Below are 21,261 nucleotides of genomic sequence, written 5' to 3'. Positions count from 1 at the left end.
ATTTGAAAAAAAAGACGAAATGACAAAAACGATGGGTTATAGCCCATGTTTTTTGAAATTTTGAAAAAAAAAGTTAGCCTCGTTTCTCATCATTTTGGACCATGGGCTATAGCCCATATCGTACGGCATACTATAGCGCGCCGTTTTTCATCATTTTTGAAGATTTGAAAAAAATGACAAAATGACAAAAACGAAAGGTTATAGCCCATGTTTTTTGAAATTTTGAAAAAAAAAGTTAGCCTCGTTTCTCATCATTTTGGACCATGGGCTATAGCCCATATCGTACGGCATACTATAGCGCGCCGTTTTTCATCATTTTTGAAGATTTGAAAAAAATGACGAAATGACAAAAACGAAAGGTTATAGCCCATGTTTTCTGAAATTTTGAAAAAAAAAGTTAGCCTCGTTTCTCATCATTTTGGACCATGGGCTATAGCCCATATCGTACGGCATACTATAGCGCGCCGTTTTTCATCATTTTTGAAGATTTGAAAAAAATGACAAAATGACAAAAACGAAAGGTTATAGCCCATGTTTTTTGAAATTTTGAAAAAAAAAGTTAGCCTCGTTTCTCATCATTTTGGACCATGGGCTATAGCCCATATCGTACGGCATACTATAGCGCGCCGTTTTTCATCATTTTTGAAGATTTGAAAAAAATGACGAAATGACAAAAACGAAAGGTTATAGCCCATGTTTTTTGAAATTTTGAAAAAAAAAGTTAGCCTCGTTTCTCATCATTTTGGACCATGGGCTATAGCCCATATCGTACGGCATACTATAGCGCGCCGTTTTTCATCATTTTTGAAGATTTGAAAAAAATGACGAAATGACAAAAACGATGGGTTATAGCCCATGTTTTTTGAAATTTTGAAAAAAAAAGTTAGCCTCGTTTCTCATCATTTTGGACCATGGGATATAGCCCATATCGTACGGCATACTATAGCGCGCCGTTTTTCATCATTTTTGAAGATTTGAAAAAAATGACGAAATGACAAAAACGAAAGGTTATAGCCCATGTTTTTTGAAATTTTGAAAAAAAAAGTTAGCCTCGTTTCTCATCATTTTCGACCATGGGCTATAGCCCATATCGTACGGCATACTATAGCGCGCCGTTTTTCATCATTTTTGAAGATTTGAAAAAAATGACGAAATGACAAAAACGATGGGTTATAGCTCATGTTTTTTGAAATTTTGAAAAAAAAAGTTAGCCTCGTTTCTCATCATTTTGGACCATGGGCTATAGCCCATATCGTACGGCATACTATAGCGCGCCGTTTTTCATCATTTTTGAAGATTTGAAAAAAATGACAAAATGACAAAAACGAAAGGTTATAGCCCATGTTTTTTGAAATTTTGAAAAAAAAAGTTAGCCTTGTTTCTCATCATTTTGGACCATGGGCAATAGCCCATATCGTACGGCATACTATAGCGCGCCGTTTTTCATCATTTTTGAAGATTTGAAAAAAATGACGAAATGACAAAAACGATGGGTTATAGCCCATGTTTTTTGAAATTTTGAAAAAAAAAGTTAGCCTCGTTTCTCATCATTTTGGACCATGGGCTATAGCCCATATCGTACGGCATACTATAGCGCGCCGTTTTTCATCATTTTTGAAGATTTGAAAAAAATGACGAAATGACAAAAACGAAAGGTTATAGCCCATGTTTTTTGAAATTTTGAAAAAAAAAGTTAGCCTCGTTTCTCATCATTTTGGACCATGGGCTATAGCCCATATCGTACGGCATACTATAGCGCGCCGTTTTTCATCATTTTTGAAGATTTGAAAAAAATGACAAAATGACAAAAACGATGGGTTATAGCCCATGTTTTTTGAAATTTTGAAAAAAAAAGTTAGCCTCGTTTCTCATCATTTTGGACCATGGGCTATAGCCCATATCGTACGGCATACTATAGCGCGCCGTTTTTCATCATTTTTGAAGATTTGAAAAAAATTACAAAATGACAAAAACGAAAGGTTATAGCCCATGTTTTTTGAAATTTTGAAAAAAAAAGTTAGCCTCGTTTCTCATCATTTTGGACCATGGGCTATAGCCCATATCGTACGGCATACTATAGCGCGCCGTTTTTCATCATTTTTGAAGATTTGAAAAAAATGACGAAATGACAAAAACGAAAGGTTATAGCCCATGTTTTTTGAAATTTTGAAAAAAAAGTTAGCCTCGTTTCTCATCATTTTGGACCATGGGCTATAGCCCATATCGTACGGCATACTATAGCGCGCCGTTTTTCATCATTTTTGAAGATTTGAAAAAAATGACGAAATGACAAAAACGAAAGGTTATAGCCCATGTTTTTTGAAATTTTGAAAAAAAAAGTTAGCCTCGTTTCTCATCATTTTGGACCATGGGCTATAGCCCATATCGTACGGCATACTATACCGTTTTTCATCATTTTTGAAGATTTGAAAAAAATGACGAAATGACAAAAACGATGGGTTATAGCCCATGTTTTTTGAAATTTTGAAAAAAAAAGTTAGCCTCGTTTCTCATCATTTTGGACCATGGGCTATAGCCCATATCGTACGGCATACTATAGCGCGCCGTTTTTCATCATTTTTGAAGATTCGAAAAAAATGACAAAATGACAAAAACGAAAGGTTATAGCCCATGTTTTTTGAAATTTTGAAAAAAAAAGTTAGCCTTGTTTCTCATCATTTTGGACCATGGGCTATAGCCCATATCGTACGGCATACTATAGCGCGCCGTTTTTCATCATTTTTGAAGATTTGAAAAAAATGACGAAATGACAAAAACGATGGGTTATAGCCCATGTTTTTTGAAATTGTGAAAAAAAAAGTTAGCCTCGTTTCTCATCATTTTGGACCATGGGCTATAGCCCATATCGTACGGCATACTATACCGTTTTTCATCATTTTTGAAGATTTGAAAAAAATGACGAAATGACAAAAACGATGGGTTATAGCCCATGTTTTTTGAAATTTTGAAAAAAAAAGTTAGCCTCGTTTCTCATCATTTTGGACCATGGGCTATAGCCCATATCGTACGGCATACTATAGCGCGCCGTTTTTCATCATTTTTGAAGATTTGAAAAAAATGACAAAATGACAAAAACGAAAGGTTATAGCCCATGTTTTTTGAAATTTTGAAAAAAAAAGTTAGCCTTGTTTCTCATCATTTTGGACCATGGGCTATAGCCCATATCGTACGGCATACTATAGCGCGCCGTTTTTCATCATTTTTGAAGATTTGAAAAAAATGACGAAATGACAAAAACGATGGGTTATAGCCCATGTTTTTTGAAATTGTGAAAAAAAAAGTTAGCCTCGTTTCTCATCATTTTGGACCATGGGCTATAGCCCATATCGTACGGCATACTATGGCGCGCCGTTTTTCATCATTTTTGAAGATTTGAAAAAAATGACGAAACGACAAAAACGATGGGTTATAGCCCATGTTTTTTGAAATTTTGAAAAAAAAAGTTAGCCTCGTTTCTCATCATTTTGGACCATGGGCTATAGCCCATATCGTACGGCATACTATAGCGCGCCGTTTTTCATCATTTTTAAAGATTTGAAAAAAATTACGAAATGACAAAAACGATGGGTTATAGCCCATGTTTTTTGAAATTTTGAAAAAAAAAGTTAGCCTCGTTTCTCATCATTTTGGACCATGGGCTATAGCCCATATCGTACGGCATACTATAGCGCGCCATTTTTCATCATTTTTGAGGATTTGAAAAAAATGACGAAATGACAAAAACGATGGGTTATAGCCCATGTTTTTTGAAATTTTGAAAAAAAAAGTTAGCCTCGTTTCTCATCATTTTGGACCATGGGCTATAGCCCATATCGTACGGCATACTATAGCGCGCCGTTTTTCATCATTTTTGAGGATTTGAAAAAAATGACGAAATGACAAAAACGATGGGTTATAGCCCATGTTTTTTGAAAATTTGAAAAAAAGTTAGCCTCGTTTCTCATCATTTTGGACCGTGGGCTATAGCCCATATCGTACGGCATACTATAGCGCGCCGTTTTTCATCATTTTTGAGGATTTGAAAAAAATGACGAAATGACAAAAACGATGGGTTATAGCCCATGTTTTTTGAAATTTTGAAAAAAAAAGTTAGCCTCGTTTCTCATCATTTTGGACCATGGGATATAGCCCATATCGTACGGCATACTATAGCGCGCCGTTTTTCATCATTTTTGAAGATTTGAAAAAAATGACAAAATGACAAAAACGAAAGGTTATAGCCCATGTTTTTTGAAATTTTGAAAAAAAAAGTTAGCCTCGTTTCTCATCATTTTGGACCATGGGCTATAGCCCATATCGTACGGCATACTATAGCGCGCCGTTTTTCATCATTTTTGAAGATTTGAAAAAAATGACGAAATGACAAAAACGAAAGGTTATAGCCCATGTTTTTTGAAATTTTGAAAAAAAAAGTTAGCCTCGTTTCTCATCATTTTGGACCATGGGCTATAGCCCATATCGTACGGCATACTATAGCGCGCCGTTTTTCATCATTTTTGAAGATTTGAAAAAAATGACAAAATGACAAAAACGAAAGGTTATAGCCCATGTTTTTTGAAATTTTGAAAAAAAAAGTTAGCCTTGTTTCTCATCATTTTGGACCATGGGCTATAGCCCATATCGTACGGCATACTATAGCGCGCCGTTTTTCATCATTTTTGAAGATTTGAAAAAAATGACGAAATGACAAAAACGATGGGTTATAGCCCATGTTTTTTGAAATTTTGAAAAAAAAAGTTAGCCTCGTTTCTCATCATTTTGGACCATGGGCTATAGCCCATATCGTACGGCATACTATAGCGCGCCGTTTTTCATCATTTTTGAAGATTTGAAAAAAATGACGAAATGACAAAAACGAAAGGTTATAGCCCATGTTTTTTGAAATTTTGAAAAAAAAAGTTAGCCTCGTTTCTCATCATTTTGGACCATGGGCTATAGCCCATATCGTACGGCATACTATAGCGCGCCGTTTTTCATCATTTTTGAAGATTTGAAAAAAATGACAAAATGACAAAAACGATGGGTTATAGCCCATGTTTTTTGAAATTTTGAAAAAAAAAGTTAGCCTCGTTTCTCATCATTTTGGACCATGGGCTATAGCCCATATCGTACGGCATACTATAGCGCGCCGTTTTTCATCATTTTTGAAGATTTGAAAAAAATTACAAAATGACAAAAACGAAAGGTTATAGCCCATGTTTTTTGAAATTTTGAAAAAAAAAGTTAGCCTCGTTTCTCATCATTTTGGACCATGGGCTATAGCCCATATCGTACGGCATACTATAGCGCGCCGTTTTTCATCATTTTTGAAGATTTGAAAAAAATGACGAAATGACAAAAACGAAAGGTTATAGCCCATGTTTTTTGAAATTTTGAAAAAAAAAGTTAGCCTCGTTTCTCATCATTTTGGACCATGGGCTATAGCCCATATCGTACGGCATACTATACCGTTTTTCATCATTTTTGAAGATTTGAAAAAAATGACGAAATGACAAAAACGATGGGTTATAGCCCATGTTTTTTGAAATTTTGAAAAAAAAAGTTAGCCTCGTTTCTCATCATTTTGGACCATGGGCTATAGCCCATATCGTACGGCATACTATAGCGCGCCGTTTTTCATCATTTTTGAAGATTTGAAAAAAATGACAAAATGACAAAAACGATGGGTTATAGCCCATGTTTTTTGAAATTTTGAAAAAAAAAGTTAGCCTCGTTTCTCATCATTTTGGACCATGGGCTATAGCCCATATCGTACGGCATACTATAGCGCGCCGTTTTTCATCATTTTTTTAAGATTTGAAAAAAAAGACGAAATGACAAAAACGATGGGTTATAGCCCATGTTTTTTGAAATTTTGAAAAAAAAAGTTAGCCTCGTTTCTCATCATTTTGGACCATGGGCTATAGCCCATATCGTACGGCATACTATAGCGCGCCGTTTTTCATCATTTTTGAAGATTTGAAAAAAATGACAAAATGACAAAAACGAAAGGTTATAGCCCATGTTTTTTGAAATTTTGAAAAAAAAAGTTAGCCTCGTTTCTCATCATTTTGGACCATGGGCTATAGCCCATATCGTACGGCATACTATAGCGCGCCGTTTTTCATCATTTTTGAAGATTTGAAAAAAATGACAAAATGACAAAAACGAAAGGTTATAGCCCATGTTTTTTGAAATTTTGAAAAAAAAAGTTAGCCTCGTTTCTCATCATTTTGGACCATGGGCTATAGCCCATATCGTACGGCATACTATAGCGCGCCGTTTTTCATCATTTTTGAAGATTTGAAAAAAATGACGAAATGACAAAAACGAAAGGTTATAGCCCATGTTTTTTGAAATTTTGAAAAAAAAAGTTAGCCTCGTTTCTCATCATTTTGGACCATGGGCTATAGCCCATATCGTACGGCATACTATAGCGCGCCGTTTTTCATCATTTTTGAAGATTTGAAAAAAATGACGAAATGACAAAAACGATGGGTTATAGCCCATGTTTTTTGAAATTTTGAAAAAAAAAGTTAGCCTCGTTTCTCATCATTTTGGACCATGGGATATAGCCCATATCGTACGGCATACTATAGCGCGCCGTTTTTCATCATTTTTGAAGATTTGAAAAAAATGACGAAATGACAAAAACGAAAGGTTATAGCCCATGTTTTTTGAAATTTTGAAAAAAAAAGTTAGCCTCGTTTCTCATCATTTTCGACCATGGGCTATAGCCCATATCGTACGGCATACTATAGCGCGCCGTTTTTCATCATTTTTGAAGATTTGAAAAAAATGACGAAATGACAAAAACGATGGGTTATAGCTCATGTTTTTTGAAATTTTGAAAAAAAAAGTTAGCCTCGTTTCTCATCATTTTGGACCATGGGCTATAGCCCATATCGTACGGCATACTATAGCGCGCCGTTTTTCATCATTTTTGAAGATTTGAAAAAAATGACAAAATGACAAAAACGAAAGGTTATAGCCCATGTTTTTTGAAATTTTGAAAAAAAAAGTTAGCCTTGTTTCTCATCATTTTGGACCATGGGCTATAGCCCATATCGTACGGCATACTATAGCGCGCCGTTTTTCATCATTTTTGAAGATTTGAAAAAAATGACGAAATGACAAAAACGATGGGTTATAGCCCATGTTTTTTGAAATTTTGAAAAAAAAAGTTAGCCTCGTTTCTCATCATTTTGGACCATGGGCTATAGCCCATATCGTACGGCATACTATAGCGCGCCGTTTTTCATCATTTTTGAAGATTTGAAAAAAATGACGAAATGACAAAAACGAAAGGTTATAGCCCATGTTTTTTGAAATTTTGAAAAAAAAAGTTAGCCTCGTTTCTCATCATTTTGGACCATGGGCTATAGCCCATATCGTACGGCATACTATAGCGCGCCGTTTTTCATCATTTTTGAAGATTTGAAAAAAATGACAAAATGACAAAAACGATGGGTTATAGCCCATGTTTTTTGAAATTTTGAAAAAAAAAGTTAGCCTCGTTTCTCATCATTTTGGACCATGGGCTATAGCCCATATCGTACGGCATACTATAGCGCGCCGTTTTTCATCATTTTTGAAGATTTGAAAAAAATTACAAAATGACAAAAACGAAAGGTTATAGCCCATGTTTTTTGAAATTTTGAAAAAAAAAGTTAGCCTCGTTTCTCATCATTTTGGACCATGGGCTATAGCCCATATCGTACGGCATACTATAGCGCGCCGTTTTTCATCATTTTTGAAGATTTGAAAAAAATGACGAAATGACAAAAACGAAAGGTTATAGCCCATGTTTTTTGAAATTTTGAAAAAAAAAGTTAGCCTCGTTTCTCATCATTTTGGACCATGGGCTATAGCCCATATCGTACGGCATACTATAGCGCGCCGTTTTTCATCATTTTTGAAGATTTGAAAAAAATGACGAAATGACAAAAACGAAAGGTTATAGCCCATGTTTTTTGAAATTTTGAAAAAAAAAGTTAGCCTCGTTTCTCATCATTTTGGACCATGGGCTATAGCCCATATCGTACGGCATACTATAGCGCGCCGTTTTTCATCATTTTTGAAGATTCGAAAAAAATGACAAAATGACAAAAACGAAAGGTTATAGCCCATGTTTTTTGAAATTTTGAAAAAAAAAGTTAGCCTTGTTTCTCATCATTTTGGACCATGGGCTATAGCCCATATCGTACGGCATACTATAGCGCGCCGTTTTTCATCATTTTTGAAGATTTGAAAAAAATGACGAAATGACAAAAACGATGGGTTATAGCCCATGTTTTTTGAAATTGTGAAAAAAAAAGTTAGCCTCGTTTCTCATCATTTTGGACCATGGGCTATAGCCCATATCGTACGGCATACTATACCGTTTTTCATCATTTTTGAAGATTTGAAAAAAATGACGAAATGACAAAAACGATGGGTTATAGCCCATGTTTTTTGAAATTTTGAAAAAAAAAGTTAGCCTCGTTTCTCATCATTTTGGACCATGGGCTATAGCCCATATCGTACGGCATACTATAGCGCGCCGTTTTTCATCATTTTTGAAGATTTGAAAAAAATGACAAAATGACAAAAACGAAAGGTTATAGCCCATGTTTTTTGAAATTTTGAAAAAAAAAGTTAGCCTTGTTTCTCATCATTTTGGACCATGGGCTATAGCCCATATCGTACGGCATACTATAGCGCGCCGTTTTTCATCATTTTTGAAGATTTGAAAAAAATGACGAAATGACAAAAACGATGGGTTATAGCCCATGTTTTTTGAAATTGTGAAAAAAAAAGTTAGCCTCGTTTCTCATCATTTTGGACCATGGGCTATAGCCCATATCGTACGGCATACTATGGCGCGCCGTTTTTCATCATTTTTGAAGATTTGAAAAAAATGACGAAACGACAAAAACGATGGGTTATAGCCCATGTTTTTTGAAATTTTGAAAAAAAAAGTTAGCCTCGTTTCTCATCATTTTGGACCATGGGCTATAGCCCATATCGTACGGCATACTATAGCGCGCCGTTTTTCATCATTTTTAAAGATTTGAAAAAAATTACGAAATGACAAAAACGATGGGTTATAGCCCATGTTTTTTGAAATTTTGAAAAAAAAAGTTAGCCTCGTTTCTCATCATTTTGGACCATGGGCTATAGCCCATATCGTACGGCATACTATAGCGCGCCATTTTTCATCATTTTTGAGGATTTGAAAAAAATGACGAAATGACAAAAACGATGGGTTATAGCCCATGTTTTTTGAAATTTTGAAAAAAAAAGTTAGCCTCGTTTCTCATCATTTTGGACCATGGGCTATAGCCCATATCGTACGGCATACTATAGCGCGCCGTTTTTCATCATTTTTGAGGATTTGAAAAAAATGACGAAATGACAAAAACGATGGGTTATAGCCCATGTTTTTTGAAAATTTGAAAAAAAGTTAGCCTCGTTTCTCATCATTTTGGACCGTGGGCTATAGCCCATATCGTACGGCATACTATAGCGCGCCGTTTTTCATCATTTTTGAGGATTTGAAAAAAATGACGAAATGACAAAAACGATGGGTTATAGCCCATGTTTTTTGAAATTTTGAAAAAAAAAGTTAGCCTCGTTTCTCATCATTTTGGACCATGGGATATAGCCCATATCGTACGGCATACTATAGCGCGCCGTTTTTCATCATTTTTGAAGATTTGAAAAAAATGACAAAATGACAAAAACGAAAGGTTATAGCCCATGTTTTTTGAAATTTTGAAAAAAAAAGTTAGCCTCGTTTCTCATCATTTTGGACCATGGGCTATAGCCCATATCGTACGGCATACTATAGCGCGCCGTTTTTCATCATTTTTGAAGATTTGAAAAAAATGACGAAATGACAAAAACGAAAGGTTATAGCCCATGTTTTTTGAAATTTTGAAAAAAAAAGTTAGCCTCGTTTCTCATCATTTTGGACCATGGGCTATAGCCCATATCGTACGGCATACTATAGCGCGCCGTTTTTCATCATTTTTGAAGATTTGAAAAAAATGACAAAATGACAAAAACGAAAGGTTATAGCCCATGTTTTTTGAAATTTTGAAAAAAAAAGTTAGCCTTGTTTCTCATCATTTTGGACCATGGGCTATAGCCCATATCGTACGGCATACTATAGCGCGCCGTTTTTCATCATTTTTGAAGATTTGAAAAAAATGACGAAATGACAAAAACGATGGGTTATAGCCCATGTTTTTTGAAATTTTGAAAAAAAAAGTTAGCCTCGTTTCTCATCATTTTGGACCATGGGCTATAGCCCATATCGTACGGCATACTATAGCGCGCCGTTTTTCATCATTTTTGAAGATTTGAAAAAAATGACGAAATGACAAAAACGAAAGGTTATAGCCCATGTTTTTTGAAATTTTGAAAAAAAAAGTTAGCCTCGTTTCTCATCATTTTGGACCATGGGCTATAGCCCATATCGTACGGCATACTATAGCGCGCCGTTTTTCATCATTTTTGAAGATTTGAAAAAAATGACAAAATGACAAAAACGATGGGTTATAGCCCATGTTTTTTGAAATTTTGAAAAAAAAAGTTAGCCTCGTTTCTCATCATTTTGGACCATGGGCTATAGCCCATATCGTACGGCATACTATAGCGCGCCGTTTTTCATCATTTTTGAAGATTTGAAAAAAATTACAAAATGACAAAAACGAAAGGTTATAGCCCATGTTTTTTGAAATTTTGAAAAAAAAAGTTAGCCTCGTTTCTCATCATTTTGGACCATGGGCTATAGCCCATATCGTACGGCATACTATAGCGCGCCGTTTTTCATCATTTTTGAAGATTTGAAAAAAATGACGAAATGACAAAAACGAAAGGTTATAGCCCATGTTTTTTGAAATTTTGAAAAAAAAAGTTAGCCTCGTTTCTCATCATTTTGGACCATGGGCTATAGCCCATATCGTACGGCATACTATACCGTTTTTCATCATTTTTGAAGATTTGAAAAAAATGACGAAATGACAAAAACGATGGGTTATAGCCCATGTTTTTTGAAATTTTGAAAAAAAAAGTTAGCCTCGTTTCTCATCATTTTGGACCATGGGCTATAGCCCATATCGTACGGCATACTATAGCGCGCCGTTTTTCATCATTTTTGAAGATTTGAAAAAAATGACAAAATGACAAAAACGATGGGTTATAGCCCATGTTTTTTGAAATTTTGAAAAAAAAAGTTAGCCTCGTTTCTCATCATTTTGGACCATGGGCTATAGCCCATATCGTACGGCATACTATAGCGCGCCGTTTTTCATCATTTTTTTAAGATTTGAAAAAAAAGACGAAATGACAAAAACGATGGGTTATAGCCCATGTTTTTTGAAATTTTGAAAAAAAAAGTTAGCCTCGTTTCTCATCATTTTGGACCATGGGCTATAGCCCATATCGTACGGCATACTATAGCGCGCCGTTTTTCATCATTTTTGAAGATTTGAAAAAAATGACAAAATGACAAAAACGAAAGGTTATAGCCCATGTTTTTTGAAATTTTGAAAAAAAAAGTTAGCCTCGTTTCTCATCATTTTGGACCATGGGCTATAGCCCATATCGTACGGCATACTATAGCGCGCCGTTTTTCATCATTTTTGAAGATTTGAAAAAAATGACGAAATGACAAAAACGAAAGGTTATAGCCCATGTTTTCTGAAATTTTGAAAAAAAAAGTTAGCCTCGTTTCTCATCATTTTGGACCATGGGCTATAGCCCATATCGTACGGCATACTATAGCGCGCCGTTTTTCATCATTTTTGAAGATTTGAAAAAAATGACAAAATGACAAAAACGAAAGGTTATAGCCCATGTTTTTTGAAATTTTGAAAAAAAAAGTTAGCCTCGTTTCTCATCATTTTGGACCATGGGCTATAGCCCATATCGTACGGCATACTATAGCGCGCCGTTTTTCATCATTTTTGAAGATTTGAAAAAAATGACGAAATGACAAAAACGAAAGGTTATAGCCCATGTTTTTTGAAATTTTGAAAAAAAAAGTTAGCCTCGTTTCTCATCATTTTGGACCATGGGCTATAGCCCATATCGTACGGCATACTATAGCGCGCCGTTTTTCATCATTTTTGAAGATTTGAAAAAAATGACGAAATGACAAAAACGATGGGTTATAGCCCATGTTTTTTGAAATTTTGAAAAAAAAAGTTAGCCTCGTTTCTCATCATTTTGGACCATGGGCTATAGCCCATATCGTACGGCATACTATAGCGCGCCGTTTTTCATCATTTTTGAAGATTTGAAAAAAATGACAAAATGACAAAAACGAAAGGTTATAGCCCATGTTTTTTGAAATTTTGAAAAAAAAAGTTAGCCTCGTTTCTCATCATTTTGGACCATGGGCTATAGCCCATATCGTACGGCATACTATAGCGCGCCGTTTTTCATCATTTTTGAAGATTTGAAAAAAATGACGAAATGACAAAAACGAAAGGTTATAGCCCATGTTTTTTGAAATTTTGAAAAAAAAAGTTAGCCTCGTTTCTCATCATTTTCGACCATGGGCTATAGCCCATATCGTACGGCATACTATAGCGCGCCGTTTTTCATCATTTTTGAAGATTTGAAAAAAATGACGAAATGACAAAAACGATGGGTTATAGCTCATGTTTTTTGAAATTTTGAAAAAAAAAGTTAGCCTCGTTTCTCATCATTTTGGACCATGGGCTATAGCCCATATCGTACGGCATACTATAGCGCGCCGTTTTTCATCATTTTTGAAGATTTGAAAAAAATGACAAAATGACAAAAACGAAAGGTTATAGCCCATGTTTTTTGAAATTTTGAAAAAAAAAGTTAGCCTTGTTTCTCATCATTTTGGACCATGGGCTATAGCCCATATCGTACGGCATACTATAGCGCGCCGTTTTTCATCATTTTTGAAGATTTGAAAAAAATGACGAAATGACAAAAACGATGGGTTATAGCCCATGTTTTTTGAAATTTTGAAAAAAAAAGTTAGCCTCGTTTCTCATCATTTTGGACCATGGGCTATAGCCCATATCGTACGGCATACTATAGCGCGCCGTTTTTCATCATTTTTGAAGATTTGAAAAAAATGACGAAATGACAAAAACGAAAGGTTATAGCCCATGTTTTTTGAAATTTTGAAAAAAAAAGTTAGCCTCGTTTCTCATCATTTTGGACCATGGGCTATAGCCCATATCGTACGGCATACTATAGCGCGCCGTTTTTCATCATTTTTGAAGATTTGAAAAAAATGACAAAATGACAAAAACGATGGGTTATAGCCCATGTTTTTTGAAATTTTGAAAAAAAAAGTTAGCCTCGTTTCTCATCATTTTGGACCATGGGCTATAGCCCATATCGTACGGCATACTATAGCGCGCCGTTTTTCATCATTTTTGAAGATTTGAAAAAAATTACAAAATGACAAAAACGAAAGGTTATAGCCCATGTTTTTTGAAATTTTGAAAAAAAAAGTTAGCCTCGTTTCTCATCATTTTGGACCATGGGCTATAGCCCATATCGTACGGCATACTATAGCGCGCCGTTTTTCATCATTTTTGAAGATTTGAAAAAAATGACGAAATGACAAAAACGAAAGGTTATAGCCCATGTTTTTTGAAATTTTGAAAAAAAAAGTTAGCCTCGTTTCTCATCATTTTGGACCATGGGCTATAGCCCATATCGTACGGCATACTATAGCGCGCCGTTTTTCATCATTTTTGAAGATTTGAAAAAAATGACGAAATGACAAAAACGAAAGGTTATAGCCCATGTTTTTTGAAATTTTGAAAAAAAAAGTTAGCCTCGTTTCTCATCATTTTGGACCATGGGCTATAGCCCATATCGTACGGCATACTATACCGTTTTTCATCATTTTTGAAGATTTGAAAAAAATGACGAAATGACAAAAACGATGGGTTATAGCCCATGTTTTTTGAAATTTTGAAAAAAAAAGTTAGCCTCGTTTCTCATCATTTTGGACCATGGGCTATAGCCCATATCGTACGGCATACTATAGCGCGCCGTTTTTCATCATTTTTGAAGATTCGAAAAAAATGACAAAATGACAAAAACGAAAGGTTATAGCCCATGTTTTTTGAAATTTTGAAAAAAAAAGTTAGCCTTGTTTCTCATCATTTTGGACCATGGGCTATAGCCCATATCGTACGGCATACTATAGCGCGCCGTTTTTCATCATTTTTGAAGATTTGAAAAAAATGACGAAATGACAAAAACGATGGGTTATAGCCCATGTTTTTTGAAATTGTGAAAAAAAAAGTTAGCCTCGTTTCTCATCATTTTGGACCATGGGCTATAGCCCATATCGTACGGCATACTATACCGTTTTTCATCATTTTTGAAGATTTGAAAAAAATGACGAAATGACAAAAACGATGGGTTATAGCCCATGTTTTTTGAAATTTTGAAAAAAAAAGTTAGCCTCGTTTCTCATCATTTTGGACCATGGGCTATAGCCCATATCGTACGGCATACTATAGCGCGCCGTTTTTCATCATTTTTGAAGATTTGAAAAAAATGACAAAATGACAAAAACGAAAGGTTATAGCCCATGTTTTTTGAAATTTTGAAAAAAAAAGTTAGCCTTGTTTCTCATCATTTTGGACCATGGGCTATAGCCCATATCGTACGGCATACTATAGCGCGCCGTTTTTCATCATTTTTGAAGATTTGAAAAAAATGACGAAATGACAAAAACGATGGGTTATAGCCCATGTTTTTTGAAATTGTGAAAAAAAAAGTTAGCCTCGTTTCTCATCATTTTGGACCATGGGCTATAGCCCATATCGTACGGCATACTATGGCGCGCCGTTTTTCATCATTTTTGAAGATTTGAAAAAAATGACGAAACGACAAAAACGATGGGTTATAGCCCATGTTTTTTTAAATTTTGAAAAAAAAAATTAGCCTCGTTTCTCATCATTTTGGACCATGGGCTATAGCCCATATCGTACGGCATACTATAGCGCGCCGTTTTTCATCATTTTTGAAGATTTGAAAAAAATGACGAAATGACAAAAACGAAAGGTTATAGCCCATGTTTTTTGAAATTTTGAAAAAAAAAGTTAGCCTCGTTTCTCATCATTTTGGACCATGGGCTATAGCCCATATCGTACGGCATACTATAGCGCGCCGTTTTTCATCATTTTTAAAGATTTGAAAAAAATTACGAAATGACAAAAACGATGGGTTATAGCCCATGTTTTTTGAAATTTTGGAAAAAAAAGTTAGCCTCGTTTCTCATCATTTTGGACCATGGGCTATAGCCCATATCGTACGGCATACTATAGCGCGCCATTTTTCATCATTTTTGAGGATTTGAAAAAAATGACGAAATGACAAAAACGATGGGTTATAGCCCATGTTTTTTGAAATTTTGAAAAAAAAAGTTAGCCTCGTTTCTCATCATTTTGGACCATGGGCTATAGCCCATATCGTACGGCATACTATAGCGCGCCGTTTTTCATCATTTTTGAGGATTTGAAAAAAATGACGAAATGACAAAAACGATGGGTTATAGCCCATGTTTTTTGAAAATTTGAAAAAAAGTTAGCCTCGTTTCTCATCATTTTGGACCGTGGGCTATAGCCCATATCGTACGGCATACTATAGCGCGCCGTTTTTCATCATTTTTGAGGATTTGAAAAAAATGACGAAATGACAAAAACGATGGGTTATAGCCCATGTTTTTTGAAAAGTATCCTTTTGGAATACTTTAAGTAGGCCTACATCTGGGGGCACGTTGGCACATGCAGTCGGTAGTGCTGTCGCCTCACAGCTTGGTTCGATTCCCGCTGGAGAAGCTGTGGGCACTGGGGTGTGTTCTCTCCTCCGCGCCGTCAGTGCCCATACCCGAGGGCAGGGTTGGCGAAAGGGCCTTTCTGTGTGGAGTTTGCATGTTCTCCCCGTGTCCCCTAGGGTAGGTACCCTCACATGTTCTCCCCGTGTCCCCTAGGGTAGGTACCCTCACATGTTCTCCCCGTGTCCCCTAGGGTAGGTACCCTCACATGTTCTCCCCGTGTCCCCTAGGGTAGGTACCCTCACATGTTCTCCCCGTGTCCCCTATCCTATAGGGTAGGTACCCTCACATGTTTTGTTGCCCCAAAAAAATAAAAAAAGACAAAAGTGGAATGAAACATTGATCAGTTCTTATGGTGGTACTTGGAGAGACACATATTTTCTTAGGTGGTACTTTAGTATAGCACATTGGTTCCCAACCTTTTTATACTGTAGTATGCCTGTTCGGTCAAAAATGATGAAAAACGAGTATTTGAGAAATAGACGTAAATCACTCATAGTGATTTACGTCTTTTTTTCAAATCCTCAAAGATGATGAAAAACGGTGTGCTATAGTATGCCGTCCAAGGCCATGGGCTATGGGCTGAACTTGAATCCACAACCTGTGGCTCACATAGACAGCAGCTTATCACAGAGAGCCACCACATGCTCTCTGAGAATCTCTGCAGCTTTTCATTGTTCTTCAAGGTGTTATTCTCCAAAATGTGACCCACAGTGAAGAGTATAGAAGGAACTCAGCTAGACTTGAACCCACAACCTGTGACTCACATGGATGTCGTCTTAACAAGGGTGCCACTGAGCTCTCTGTGATTTTGTCACTTTTCAAATGGGGCCTTGGGATCATGTACAGAGCATTTTAATGGGGTTTTCTGTGCATCAAAAAGGCAAAGAATAAATATACTTTATTTCAGAAGTCTTTTCAATCATTCTTTAATTTGTTAATACAAGTTTTACCTAATTTCAGTTTAGTGAATAGTTTTACAATTGTTTCACAATGTAGCTTATTTTAGTGCTTCTCATTTTACAATGAGCTTCTTTAAGTGCATCACAAAATATTAAAAAAGAATCATATTTATGTAACACTGTTAGTTTCCCCCCACATCATTGGTGTGAAAGTCTTACTGTAAAATAACATTTGTATTTGAATGTTCCCAGTCGAACACATCAAATATCTCAATTATTATAGTTTTTGGGAGGCATTGAGTTGCTTCATTAATGGCCGCGCCAATGGCTACGCACTGAAAAACAAAAACAAAATGAATTAATTAAAATAAACAAACAAAAAACATCAAGAAATTAGTTCAAATGTTGTAATAAGAAAGCTAGGGATGGGACGATAATATAATATTGTGAAGGTTTCATGTGATTACTGTGATAATATCGTTTAACAATATTGCGATAATTAAAACATGCTTAAAGATTAGCCAAAGTACAGAGACAACTCTGTCCAGTTGTATGACGGACAACTTTACCATACATTCATCTTCCGTGATATGATTACTGCACGTGTTTTCTTTTTTTAATCACAATTATTAATCCATTTTGGACGGGAACCCCTTTTGGTGTTAGCATTATGTTATGCTTTAGCTATTGAAAAATAGCAGATCTACAAGCTCATAGCGCGCCAACGAGTGGCGCGCTACGAGCTTGTAGGTCTGCTATTTTTGAAAAATCGAAGAACGACTGACGTAGAAGACATTTTTAGTATCTGATCTCAGGTCAGAATGGAAAACTGTCAGGATGTAGAAGACATTTTTAGAATCTGATCTCAGGTCAGAATGGGTTAATACATAAATAAACAATGTTTTACTTACGTCTACACGTGGGAAGCTCAGGGCTCCATTGTCCATCGATGCCACAGGATACGGTGGTGGACCCCAGCAACACGTAGCCCCAGTCACAGTGAAATGACACGGCGTCTCGGTGCTCGTAGGGCGGCCTTAAGGCCCCCGTCCGGGAGGCGTGGAGCACGTCGGGGAGGACGGGACAGGATATGTCTGGAGAAGGAGATATTCAACAAGCATCCCTCAGTGACATTAATAATAATAATAATAATAAAACTTTATTTGTATAGCACCTTTCATGACATGAAATGCAGCTCAAAGTGCTTTACAGAGCAATGGAGAAAAAAAGAAAAGAAAAGCAAGGCATAAACATTAAAAAAAAAAAACAAGCAGTAATGCAGTGAGGACATGAATAAAAATAAAAAATAAAAAAATATCAATTAAAAGCAAGAGTGTAGAAGTGGGTCTTGAGCTGTGCTTTAAAAATGTCTACAGAGGCTGCCTGTCGAAGGTACACATTGTCAGTGTCTGCCCAGGCCTCTTTTCCACCAAAATAACTTCAGTTCAGGAACTGGTTCCGTTCTAGACCCTTGGAGGCTTAATGGTTCTTTCACGGAACCGGCGGCCATTTTTTGGTTCCAGTTCCAAAAACCAGTGTTTAGATTTCTGAACCAATTCATTTTCAGTGTAAACACTCTGAGCTGGTTCAATATCAGGTGGGGGAAAAAATAACCGAACCGCCTCAGTGTCATGTTGGAACATCTCAAATGGTATGACCTCCGGGAATTTGACCTCAGGAAAATCAAACTGCAAGTATACGGCTGTCACAATTAGGTCAAATAATGTGTGATTAACAATGGTTTCTGTCCGGACATTATGCATGAAAAAAAAAAAATATATATATTTCTGTAAACAAGGTGCACAGGGCAGATATGACAAACGTGATCGAAATAGTACGTAGCCCTGCAAGCTCAAAACGCATCACGGTTTTGAGCTTGTAGATCTGCTATTTCCTGTGACAGGCGTACACAGGTATAAAGTATTCACTTTAAAAAGTATGTTTGACCTGTTCTCAACAAAGCCATGTGTCTACGATAATGCCTAGCAAATGTAATGGAAATATTAGAATGCCACATAGAACAATCATATACATTATTAGGGTGTTTCTCATCCGTCCATCCAGTCTTTCACCATACACTGACACGGAACAAGACAGGAACGCCCAAAAACGTCACATCCGTTTTTTTTACCCTGGGCAGACATTTCTATGGCTGCCAATGCAACTTTTTCCAATCCTTAATCACATACGGACAAACATCTATGCCGATAATATCCAACTTGCGGAGGTAACGTGCCTTGTCCACGGACAACAGATCTTTCAACGTATAGCATTGCAAATACGTTTGATAATCGCTACTCTGCGCAATATTGTTTTGGAAATGCCGCAAATTGCATTGCAGTGAACGAGAGCAAATCACAACTTACCCTGGGGGTAGTGACTCCGCCCTGAATACGTGTTGTCGTGTCAGTGTATTAACTCTGACTGAACAGCAGCTGTCAATCTAACAGCTGAGTCTCCATGCTTACTGTACCACTATTGGCAAACAAGTATTTGTGTAACTATCCCATTTAGAACAGAAACAAGTCTAGCACCTAATACGGTAGGTGCTAGTAGGTGCCACCTATGCCTTCCTCTCTCAACCTACAACCAAGAAAGGACATGTTGAATGACCACCTGTTACTGACTGTCTATTTCATTGTTGTAAATGTGGATCTGCTGGGGAATAAAGGGGGGTGATTTCATTGATGCTGGGGGAGAGAACTGGGACAGTTAATGCTACCACTTTGCTGTACTGTACTGAGAACTCTGAATAAAGATGACGATGCCTGAATCCTGAGCCGGAGTCCTGTGTCTGATGCTTTTCGTCTGCTTGTCAACATTGAGACCATTAATAATTGCCACTACAAAATCCAAGCCAACATCACGTGGTACCTTTGCATGTGGGGGGTTTGGAACTCCAGGTTCCGTCCTTGGTGCACCAGAGCTGCCTGTCCCCGTTGAGCGTCCCCTTACGGCAGCGGTAGCTCACCACGCTGTGGTACGTGTAGGTCTCAAACGCCCCCGACATCACTGCATCAGACACCGACGGTGGCTCTGGGCAGTGCACGGCTGGAAGACACCGGAGGTGTAGAGCCTATTAGTTTTATCAGCATTATTCTTCATTAATTCATTTGTGTCTTGTCTTTGTCTGCTGGTTCAGGTTGTCATTAGTTTCAGTGTCAGTTTTTGTTTATTGTAATGACTTCAAAAAAAGGTTGAGAAAAATAAAGCCATTACAAAACATGAACAGTTAAAACAAGCACTGCTAAATAGGGAAGATTAATTTAATATCCTCCTGAGATAAAGAAAACCTATGGAAATCAGGGAAGTAAAACGATACCATTATTACCATATACCATATATTGGTCTTCACCAATATGTTTCTAAAGGTGTCTAATAACATGTACTAAAAGTTAAATGTCTTCACCAATATGTTTCTAAAGGTGTCTAATAACATGTACTAAAAGTTAAATGTCTTCACCAATATGTTTCTAAAGGTGTCTAATAACATGTACTAAAAGTTTGAAATTCAACTCCTGTGGCAAATTTCCACAAATCTGATGAGGTCAGCACATTTGGGGTTTAGCCCAATGAGTGTTTTTAATACAGTTTTTAGTTATTTTCTTTTTAGATATAATATAATTGTTATGTCTAACTATTTTCCCTCTAAATTCTAGTTGATTATTTTGTCAGTTTTATACTAAACACTGTATATTATCATTATTACCTTCACAGACAGGAACTCGGCCGTCCCACACTCCTGAACTCATGCAGTTCCTGGTTTTGTGGCCGACCATGTCATACCTGACAACAGAGTAGGACAAATAAATTAAACACATGGACCACAGGTCAGCAATGACACATAATGTACCGCATATAAGGCTCCATTTTCGTCGCCAATCTACATTGACACGTTGTGAGCTTGTAGACTGGCATTTTAACTAGTCAAAATAGTAAAAAAAGGCAAATAAGTTTAGGGATATGGGGTTTAGTGGTGACGAAAATGGAGCCCATAGTGTTGAGTTTGACAGCATTATTATAATATATATATATTTTTTATCCCACGATTTTCCAACCCATTTTTTTCACCCAGTGTCAATTATCTAATGTAATCCTGGGCGCTACACTTCCTCTGCCAACCTGGGGGGGGGGGGGCAGCAGACTGAGCTCATGCTTCCTTCTATGCATGAGGAGTCCAAGCTGCTTCTTTTCACCTGACAGGGGAGAGTTTCCCCGGGCCGGACGTAGCGTGTGGAAGGAACACGTTATTCCGGCCAGTTCCTTTCCCCTCCATCAGGTTCCCCGGCTGGCCAGGGGGAGGTAGTATAGAGACCAGGATTACTGCATGTTTTTGTGAGGGTACCTACAGTACCCTAGGGCAGAGGTTCCCAAAGTGGGGTCCGGGGACCCCCAGGGGTACCTGAGGGAGTTCCAGGGGGGACCCATCTATTTTGTTCATGTTCATAAAGTGCTAAAGTGTTTAAAGCAGTGGTTCCCAAACTTACATTTAGACGTCTACATTTAGACGTCTACATTTAGACG

General features: G+C 36.8%; 1 protein-coding gene across 1 annotated transcript in view; it reads right to left on the bottom strand.

Annotated features, from left to right (window-relative positions):
* Window positions 1-16,748: 16,748 nt before the first annotated feature.
* The window catches only part of LOC308315267 (complement receptor type 1-like), a 110,884-nt gene continuing 106,371 nt past the window's right edge, over window positions 16,749-21,261 (bottom strand). The window contains exons 9-12 of the mRNA XM_080763153.1: window positions 20,447-20,523; window positions 19,612-19,788; window positions 17,649-17,831; window positions 16,749-17,072 (exon numbers count right to left, since the gene is read on the bottom strand). Of these exons, the coding sequence (XP_080619279.1) occupies window positions 17,047-17,072; window positions 17,649-17,831; window positions 19,612-19,788; window positions 20,447-20,523 (463 nt within the window). The 3' untranslated portion in view covers window positions 16,749-17,046. The remainder of the gene's footprint in view (window positions 17,073-17,648; window positions 17,832-19,611; window positions 19,789-20,446; window positions 20,524-21,261) is intronic.

The sequence above is a fragment of the Protomyctophum bolini genome (genome assembly GCF_963924005.1).
Source record: "Protomyctophum bolini genome assembly, chromosome: 5".
NCBI classification, from domain to species: domain Eukaryota; kingdom Metazoa; phylum Chordata; class Actinopteri; order Myctophiformes; family Myctophidae; genus Protomyctophum; species Protomyctophum bolini.
The sequence above is the reverse complement of the archived record's forward strand: the minus strand, read 5'-3'. Positions and strand labels throughout refer to the sequence as shown.